At 44.0% G+C, this 10,359-nt stretch overlaps 1 protein-coding gene across 2 annotated transcripts in view; it reads left to right on the forward strand.

Annotated features, from left to right (window-relative positions):
• Window positions 1-10,048, forward strand: part of klf8 (Kruppel like factor 8) — a 105,430-nt gene extending 95,382 nt beyond the window's left edge. For both annotated transcript variants that reach the window (XM_015961941.3, XM_070555950.1), the window contains exons 6-7: window positions 4,543-4,682; window positions 4,773-10,048. In XM_015961941.3, coding sequence (XP_015817427.1) covers window positions 4,543-4,682; window positions 4,773-4,954 — 322 coding nt within the window. In that variant the 3' untranslated portion in view covers window positions 4,955-10,048. The remainder of the gene's footprint in view (window positions 1-4,542; window positions 4,683-4,772) is intronic.
• The last annotated feature ends 311 nt before the right edge of the window (window positions 10,049-10,359 follow it).

Consider the following 10,359-nt stretch of genomic DNA (forward strand, 5'->3'; position numbering starts at 1 on the left):
GTATAAAGCAGCCGCAGCGCCGCTACCTGCATATAAACCGTGTCGCGGACACCGCCATGTTGAAATGATGCTATGCATTACGGGGCTCCCAGGGGCAGATAAGAGTTGGTCTCTCTCCGAGAATAATTATGAATTTAACAATGATTACTGCCTGATGACATTTTCCCACATCTGCAAAGCTCACTGGAAGAACACAAACCGAGGACAATATTTTCCTGATATAGTGTTTATTACTCAAGTAAGGGTAAAAAAGTATCTGATTAGAAGGCTACTTCAGTACTGAGTATCATCTGGTCTAATATTTTTAAAATGATGACATCAAACAGACAAAAAATAAGAAGTTATGGTCAAATATTGGTATTTTAAAGACTAAAGGGGAACAATGTAAACAAATAAACAACATAATTACAAAATAAGAGATTTTAGGCAAAATTTAGACAAACTGAGGACAATATTTCCTGACATACAGGGTTTATTTAATTGTGTGAAAATGTAACACGTTTAAAATAAAACGCGATAATACCGAAAACCATGATAATTTTGGTCACAATAACCGTGAGGTTAAATTTTCACACCGTGACGACCCTAGTAGGGACTAAGAAGATCACCAATGTAAGATGGTGCTTGTCCATGCAAGGCCCTATAGACCAGAACCAGGATCTTGAAATGAACCCTGAAGTTGACTGGCAGCCAATGAAGCTGGAGGAGAAGCGGGGTGATGTGGGTGTGTTTGGAGGATTTGGTCAGAAGCCGAGCACAGGCGTTCTGAACCACCTGTAGACGGTTCAGGGAGGTTCTGCTCAGACACGTGAAAAGAGAGTTACAGTAGTCTAAGCGTGAGGAGATGAAGGTGTGGAGAACTGTCTCAAGTTCAGAGCGGGACAGAATGGGACTCAGCTTAGCAATGTTCCTGAGATGGAAGAAGGAAGAGCGAACAAGAGAACTGACATGAGAATCCAGGGTGAGAGCTGGGTCAAAGGTCACACCAAGATGAAGATGAAGGGAGACGAAGGGAATGAAATATGCCAACAAAACACTAACCACTCTGGTTTTTCATTTGCAAATCAAATGTAAGTGAAGTTTTTTTCAGAATGTTGATGCCAGCTGGTCAGCGTGGTGTCAGCTGCCTCCAGAAGCTGTAACACGAGTCAACAGGACCGACGTGCAGCAGGGTTTATGGGAAGTTTGGTCTTTGTGTGGGTCACCTCCCTTGCCTCCAGGCTCCTGATTAATTACATTACTGCAGCGGAGCCGTGGCTGGATGCTTATATAACCTTATATAACCCAGAGAACAGCAGAGACGCGCTGGAGACGCCCTGACTCAGGAAGACCGGAGTGTGTGACCATGTTCTGCTCTCTGTGGAGATGTGGGGACATGTCGGAGGATCTGCTGCAGAGTCCAGCGTGTTTATGAGAGAATCAGGATGAAGCTGTTGCCACGCCCGGCGGGCGGGTCGCCTGGCTTAACTGTGTTTTCAGGGTGTGTGTGTGTGTGTGTGTGTGTGTGTGTGTGTGTGTGTGTGTGTGTGTGTGTGTGTGTGTGTGTCGTTGCTGGGCAGGGCTGTCCCAGAACTGGGGTGTAAACAAGGTTATGTAATGCCGTTTGCCGTCACACCTTTTTGTGAAACGGCTCCAGAGATTAATTATTTCCTTTAGTTTTATCGTTGCTTTTGATTAAATAAACTTTCTTTTAAACTACAAGGATAATAATAATAATAATAATAATAATAATAATAATAAATTTTTTATTTGATAAGAATAAAGATGGATTTATAAAACAAATAAATAAAAATAAAGGGCACGTAGGCGTTTGTGTGTTCTGTTTTATTTAATGTGAAAATAAAGTAAGCAGAAGTAACTGAAGGTGGGACAGAGGGAGAGTCTCTGAAACTGATCTGATGTGCAGCTGTTTGACGCTGAGTCTGACTCCCCCTGGTGGCTAAAGCACGAATCTCAAGCTTACGGATTACTGATGCTCATTTTTGAATGTTCCCACATTTATGAACTGAAAGGAGCAAAAAGAAGCAGCGTTGCAACGTTCTTCTAGCAGAACGCCTCTGGTTCTGCTGCTGCGGTTGCACAACCCGCTCTGCAGCAGGACAAAAATGAGAAGCAGCGGCATCAGAGCTGAGCGTTTTGCAGAAGTTCGAGCCAATTTCTCACAGAAAAGTTGCAAACTGCTGCTGCTTTCGCTCATGTCTCCATCTGGGTGGAAGCTCATTTGTCACGGCGTCTTCCCCCATCACCTCTGACATCGCTGGTTTGAGAAGCGCTGCTGCAGCTGTCAGCTGTGTGGCTGCAAGTTATCATCCCGTTTCCCTCTTGCGGTAAATTCTGTGGTGATTAGATGCTCCATAGAAAAACAAACACATTTCAGAGATGATGGCAACATCTTCTTTAATATCCCTGATGGCACCGACTCATGCTGCATTTTACACCGGAACATGACTGAACCCCTCTCACAGCATCTGTGTGTGTTTGTTTCCTGCTGTGTTGTGACGTGAATGTGCTTCCATCGTAGTTCAGTAAAAAAGCATCGGGCTTGAGGCTGCGCTGGTTTTCCAGGGAAGTGCAGAACTACGTTTCTGTTCCTGTAGTTTTAGCCCGAAGCCCGGTTCACATGGCAGGATTTTAAAATTCACGAGAGACCACACACGTGGTGATAAATAATCACAGACGGATCAGCGTTGGTCTTACCAACTTCACTCCAACTGGTCTCATACACGAACGTTTCCCATTCAGACGGAAACATCACAAAGATCAAACATGACTTTGGAGTAGGGATGGACAATATATCGGTATCGGCCGATGTTAGTCATTTTTTAACATATCTGTATCGGTTGAAATGAGTTTTCTCTGAAGAGTGGCTGGGCTCTCCCTTAGAGATAGGGTGAGAAGCTCGGGCTTCCGGGAGGGGCTTGGAGTAGATCCGCTTCTCCTCCACATCGAGAGGAGCCAGTTGAGGTGGCTCGGGCTTCTGGTCAGGATGCCTCCTGGACGCCTCCATGGTGAGGTTTTTTGGGCACGTCCAACCGGGAGGAGACCTAAAGGTAGACCCAGGACACGGTGAAGGGACTATGTCTCTCACCTGGCCAGGGAACGCCTTGGGATTCCCCCAGAGGAGCTGGCCCAAGTGGCTGGGGAGAGGGAAGTCTGGGCCTCTCGACTTAGGCTACTGCCCCCGCGACCCGACTCCGGATAAGCGAATGAAAATGGATGGATGGTATCGGTTTGATAAATAAAACCCAGCCGATATTAACAACCGATATTTTTTCCATCTCATCTCCATTCGTTTGCCTTTTTCAGAGGGTGAGGGGGGTGATGTGTAATAGTTTAGTCATGTGACAGTGAATGCAATCATCTCAGAACCGTAAGTGTGTGTGTGTTGCGTGTTCATAATAACGTAAATTCAGCTTTAATCATTTTCACTCTATAAAAAAATCTGCTGATTTTAGAAGCATTAATGTCAGCATATCGGTTGTCGGCCATAACAGTGATCTTAATATCGGTATCGACCCAAAATTTTCATATCGGTGCATCACTAGTTTAGAGGAAACAAACATGGAGGAGGACCAGTGTGGAGTATGCTTCCATCACCTCGCTTTCTGATTGGCTACAGGTAACCAGGGGCGGCGTTAGGCCCGGCTACTTGGGCTGAAGCCCCGAATGTTTAATGAAAAGCCCCGGATCTAAATCGTGGAAGTAACATGCAGTACCAAAGTCCAACAGAGAGGGAGCAGCTGGCAGTAGTTTGTATACAGCCTGCCTGAGCCTCCACCACTGAAGAAGAAGCCCTTCAGCAGCCGGCTTCTTCTGCACTCTCTGCCTGAAACGCATGAGTGAAGATGGACATAAGGACGTTCTTTAGACCAAAAGTACGGCGACAGAACCCCAGCTTTGATGAGACTGGTGTTGACTCAGGTTTGTGAGTCTTATTTGAAAATATTTGTTGTGCTGCTGGTTTGCCTAAAGTTAGCTTATCAGGTAAAGTTGTTGGAGAAAGAAAGGGAATATTTACTATCATCTCACACTAAACACTAACAGGAACAATACTCTGCCCCGAACATGCTTCATATGTAGCTTCAGATTAAAAATTATGTGGTACAAGACAAATATATATGATGCTGACTAGTGCGTGTCACGTGTGTGTGTGTTAAGCCCCGGATCTTCTTCAGTCCTAAATCCGTCCCTGCAGGTAACACGATTGTTTGTCCGTGTCGTCAGACCAGAACATGTTTAATGTTCCTGATTTTCTCCTGGCATGCTTCCAAAATTATCCAAGATTATTCCAGACCATTATTCCATTGACCACAGCTGAGGTTTGGACCAACCACCTCCTGCTTCTTCAAGCTCAGCAGACCAAAGTAGCACCTTGGTTCCGTTGGTCCACCTCTCGCCACGTTCCGCTGTCACCGACAAACAAAGTGTTTTAGAACAGAGGAGCTAACTAAAAGCCATCAAAACCACTAAGTGAACTGGTTTTCTCTGTTGGTGAGGCTTTCCATGACCAACACCAGTAACTCTTTCCTTTCTGTGCTCCAGGTCAATCATGGATCTGGAGCCCGTCGATCCCGACACGCTAGACCTCAAGAGGCGGCGGATCCACATGTGTGATTATGAAGGCTGTAAAAAGGTTTACACCAAGAGCTCCCACCTCAAAGCCCACAGGAGGATACACACGGGTAAGACGGAGCGGTCTGCACCAAACCGTCCGTGGGGGGCAAAGCCAAGTTCTGAGTCAGCATCCTGAACACCTTCTTGTATTTGTGCAGGAGAGAAGCCGTACCACTGTACCTGGGAGGGCTGCACCTGGCGCTTCGCCCGCTCCGACGAGCTCACCCGACACTTCCGCAAGCACACAGGAATCAAACCTTTCCGCTGCACTGAGTGCGATCGCTCCTTCTCCCGGTCCGACCACCTCTCTCTGCACCGCCGTCGCCACGTGATGATGTGAAAACCCCTCCGACCCCTCGGGTTCTCCAGGTCCGACCGTCTTGCACCGAAGCCCCGAGCCTCTTTAATCCTGCCGGATTTTAAACCCAGTCTGCAGCTGAGGAGAGGGACGTTTCCCGCTTGTCTCCATGCTGAAACCAGAGCATAAATGGGACTGTGTCTGTGCGTTTGTGTTCATGCATGGTGGGAATAATAATTATCATCACGGCACAACCCCAGAGTTCCTCCATTGTCCTGAACTCAGTTTGCAGAGTTGGAGGGAAAAGGATGGACCGACTCAGCAGCAGGGACGCTCAAAAATCCATCCATCCGTCCTTCAATCCATCCAAAGGAGGAGAACGGGACGCCTGTTGGTTTTAAATTCTTATTTTATTTGAACATGGACGTCACTTCAGCTGCTCTTCTCCTCGTTAAATGTTTAATTCTGGGGATTTTCAGAGTCCACCAGGAGACCACGGAGCAGGAATCGCTCCAAACAAACAGCAAAGGAACCTTTGTGGACGCCGAGTCCGATTTTTTTTTTGTCTTTGGTGAAAAATTTCATGAAATTTTCAACAGATGATTCAAAAACTTTGCAAATAAACGTTCTGCTTTTACCAGACCAGAGGGAGAGCTGACACTCAGGAGAACGGCTGCAAACGGAAAAAAGTCAATTCACTTCAAATCCTCACCTGTTTTAGGTAAATACTTGTTAAAAACTCACGTTTGTCGAAATTCTGGGGTTATTAAGGAAATCAAATGCGGAATTGGGAAGTGGTTTGGTGCTCTGGAAAGTCAGAGGCGGATTTAGATTTGGATCGGCCCTTCGTGGGATTCCATGAAGGGAATTTGTTTCTCAGCAGCTGAAGTGACGTCGGGATAAAACATGGAGTTACGAGACTGTGAACTTCATAAAGACTCGCTTAAAAATGTTTTAGTGTATTGGTCCCACTGTTGTGTTTCACACACACACACACACACACACACACACACACACACACACACACACACACACACACACACACACACACACACACACACACACACACACACACACACACACACACACACACACACACACACACACCGTTTTGATGACAGTATTTGCTTTGTAAGCGTCGCCGTTGGTGTTTTTTTCATAGGACGGCCTCCGGTGCACCCGCTTTTGTTTCTGCCACCTCTGAACAGGATGGCGTCTTTTTTTTTAAATCAATAACAAAAAAAAAGTCCTTTGGTTGTTTTCTGAGGCTGTGAAAAAGTTTCTTTTTTTTCCATGCAGGGAAGAGCGGGAGCTTTTGTGTGTGTTTGTGTGAGTTTTGAGACAAGAACACATAATCTAAGGGTTTTTATGAGTGTGTGTGTGTTCCGGGCACGTGTTGTTCTTTTACCTCTGGCCCGTTGAGCCTTAATAAGTCTGTAAGGGCGAAACCAGAACCGCAGAGAGACGACGGAACTGGGATCACAACAAGAACAGATTTAGAGAATCCCTTTTTCTTTCCACTACATTTAGAACGTGAGGGTTATCTCTGGGAATCTCTGGAAGTCGACGGCGTGAGGATGTTCTAACAAAACGTTCTGAGTCAAAAATCAGCTACTCCCAGACAGCCAGCTGTGGAAAAACCGTTCGTTCTGGTTTAGAAAAGGTGAGATCCAGAAATCCAAGTTCCGGGTCGACTCTCTGTGGTTCTGGGGGAAACTAGGCACTGTGTCGGGCTGTCAGGGTCCATCATGCCTGCGGGTTTTAAACTAAAGCGCTCTCGTCACTGGCATTTCCACAACGGGGGTCGATTCTCTCAGAAACAGTTCCTAATGCTTCATGTCCGTGCTGACCTTCGACCCGATCAGCACAACCTTCAGATGCTTGGGAGCAGAACCGACCCCCCCCCCCCCCCCCCCTCTGGCCCTGCTCCCTGACCCACAGTGTCCACGTCTTAAGTGGGCTGCTTTTCAGCCCCCGATCCAGGCGAAACTTGATTATGCAACAAAACGCAGACCTCGCTCCACGTGCTGCTCTGGTCTCAGTAGTAGAGCTCTAGCTGGTCGTCGGACCTCCCAGGAACCTCAGAGAGATGTTGGCTGCTTTGATCTCAGAGCCAAGCCAGAAAAACTGAAAGCAGATTTACGAGAACCGCAAACAGGAACTTGCACAAACTCAACCCTTAAAGGAGTATTTTATGGAAGAAATTGTGAGACTTTTTTTAGACATTGAATTAATGACACTGAGTGAAATAACATAAAAAAAATCGGAATCTTGAGGATTATCATCATCAGGATTGATGGGCTAACGGCTAGTCAGACTGCAAACGCTCAACTCTTGTGCAAATGTAAAATTTTACAGCTTTATTTTACAGTTATTTAACTTTGTTTTTATTTCCACCAGGAAACGGGGAGATTACTGTATTTGATGTATTTTACTGTAAAACATTTACGCCGTTGAATAATCCGACAATTCCACATAAATAACTCGACAATGGTGTAAAGGTTTATTATTGCATGAACTGCAACACACTCTGATTTGACTGCGCTCAGACTAGCTGTTAGCTCAATGCGGAACTAAAACTCCATTTCTCTGAACTGAGGCTTTTCAGGAAGCCATCTAATGGGGTAGATGGGAAGTTTTACACAAAAACGAGTCAAAGTGACCAGAATTCCCTTTAGTTGTTGATCAGATGAATTGTTTTTCATCTTCCTGGTGTGTTCCTCTGAGCGAGGAGCTAAATGTGGGTAAGGTGCAGATGCAGGCGTCCTGTGAGCCGGGTGCACGCCAAAACGAAGGCAGGTTGTTTTCTGGTCCATCGATTTATGAGCTTTTATTCCTCTAGAGGGGTTAGGAGCAGCTTTAGACCAACTTCTACCTGCAGACTTTCTTTTCGGGTGGATTTTGTTCTTTTGAGCTGTGCCGAGCAGCAACGCCATGTCTCCTGATTGCCCCCGCGCGCTTCAAGATAACAGAAGTTACTAAGCACATCTTTCTAGCAGAGTATATGCATTTGATTGCAAGTTTCTTTCTTTTTTAACTGTTGATAAAGACGTTAAGAACAAATAATTAAAATAGATCCATGTAAATAAATGTAAATAATCAAAAAGTGCAGAGTTAATGTAACGGGTGAATTTCTATTTTTAACACTGACTAGAAAATGTGAAAAAGTCTTCTTCCTTTGTTGGTTTGATGAAAAATGTTTTGTTTTTCTCCAGATCTAATTCATTTGTTTTGTAGTTTCTTAAAAAAAGAAAACGACCCCACTTGTGTTGTGCAAACTTGTGTTGCATGGAAACAACCTTGTTTTTTCCTTTTAGTGATGTGTGTGTGTGGGTGTGTGTGTGTGTGTGTGTGTGAGAGAGAGAGAGAGAGAGAGAGAAAGGGGTCCCTAAAGGCTGATGATCCAACTGGGGGAAAAGTAGTTTTTATTAAATTCAACAGGGTTTTATTTTACTCTTTTAAGCTAAGAGAGCTTGTTACGTCGTCACCGGACCTGGTTCTAATTCTTGGTGCGACGTTTAATTTGTGTCTGGTCTGAAAGCAAAAACCGGAACAGGAAGTGGCTGAAAACTAAAGCAGTTTCTACTTTTTTAAAGAGCATTTCAGAAGAAACCAAGCATAGAAATGTTAAAGCACGTTTCTTCTGAGCAAAACCACGATTCAAGTTAGATTTTAGCTAGGAGAGGAGCTGCTTCCTGGTAGCATTAGAGCTCTTCCATCGGCACCGAGTCTCTTCATCGTAAATGCATCAAACAGAAAAATATTTCAAAGCATTTTTTAAAGATTTTCCAAAGCTAACAGCTTGTTAGTGACCGCGGACCTTTCCATTTCAGCTCAGAACTTTATTTATTTGGTGTTTACTACAAAGAAGTGTCAAACAAAGTCGTTGTTCCTACTATAACAAGATCCAACATGGCTGCCAAAATGTTCATGAAATATTTGGTCAGCTTGTAGCTAATTAAATTAGCAACACTAAAAATGTTCAAAATCTGACAGTTATGTTTCATTTCTGCGTTTTCTCATCAAGTTTATTCACTTTTGTTGCTAAATCAAACAAAATGGTTCATTAATTCCTTTTATTACAAGTTTCGACGTTTGAGGCTAATTTAATGCCGCGTAATCCTCAAAAACACAGGATTTACCGACTTTCACTTGTGTTTACTCAAACTGTGTCTGGAAACTTTTTAAGTTGTCCTCAGCGATATTGGAGCGTCTTTTGTTTTCTGTTCAGGCTACTTTCATCCCTACGAGCCAGAAGTTTGAATTGTGTTCATCTCCAGAACTTCCATCCAAAGTCAGATGTTTGTGTGATTTTTTTCTGTTTAAAGGTGAAGATGAAGCCCTCGTTTGCAGAAATTTCACATAAAAGTATCAAAACAGCCTTTAACCACTAAATCTTGTCAGTCAAAATTTAACCAACCCTTAAAAATGTCATTTGGATCGTGAATAACCTTAAATGTCTTTCATTTATCCCACGTAGGAGCAGATATTAGTAAAATAATCTGCTGATTAAATCAAATAAAAAATCAGCAGCTTCTTTATTTTAAACAAATTCCTAAAGGATAAACCCACAGAGTTGGACGATGGGGAGTCAGTACCCAGAAGAACCTGCTGATGAAGACCCAGAGAAATCTGTTTGGTGCCAGAGTTCAAACGTGCTCTTTATTTGTTCTTGCTTCTGGTTGTTTGTATTTGTTCAGTATTTGTTTTGCTGTACAGCAGGAATGTTGACATGAGAAGTTTTATTCCTGCTGAGACCTTAAGAGGACAGAGTTCGTGTCCCTGAGGGACGCCCTGACTGTCCGTCTGCGTGCGAGTGCCTCGACTCGCCACCACTCGCTTCTTCTGCAAAATACCGAAACCCGCTGGTATTTTCTAATGAATGCGTTAACTTTTGGGCCAGTAGTGTATTTACTCAGTGCAATGTACTTATCATAATAATACAACTATTAATAATATTTTTTCTGTTTTTTAATTTGTACAGAACAAATGTGTGAAGATCAGCGAGAACGTGAGCTTTTTGATATGGTGACTCATGGTGTTTAAAAGTCAGTTTCTCCTGTACAGTTGTGATTATTTCAGCCCCACCCCTCAGTCTCCTTTTATAGAATAAAACATGTTTTTGGTGCAATTTAATGCCTGTGTTTTATTTTCCTGTAGATCAGGCATCACCAGGACTAAACGACGGCTTGCGTCCTGCAGATTTTAGCCGCTTCCCTGATTTAAACGAATGAGGAATTAACCCATCATGGTTATGAGGTCATTCAGGTGTGCAGGAGCAGCCAACCTGCAGAAAATGGTCTTTAAGTCCTGCTCTGGGTTATATGTTAAAAAAGAGAAGTCAATAAGGATTCTTGTGTGGAAATGAGCAGCTAAAATGTTTAGAACAAAGACATTTTCCTGAGATTTACCAGCTTAAATCGGGGGTGCCCAATCCTGGTCCTGGA

This window comes from Nothobranchius furzeri, chromosome 10 (assembly GCF_043380555.1).
Source record: "Nothobranchius furzeri strain GRZ-AD chromosome 10, NfurGRZ-RIMD1, whole genome shotgun sequence".
Lineage (NCBI taxonomy): Eukaryota > Metazoa > Chordata > Actinopteri > Cyprinodontiformes > Nothobranchiidae > Nothobranchius > Nothobranchius furzeri.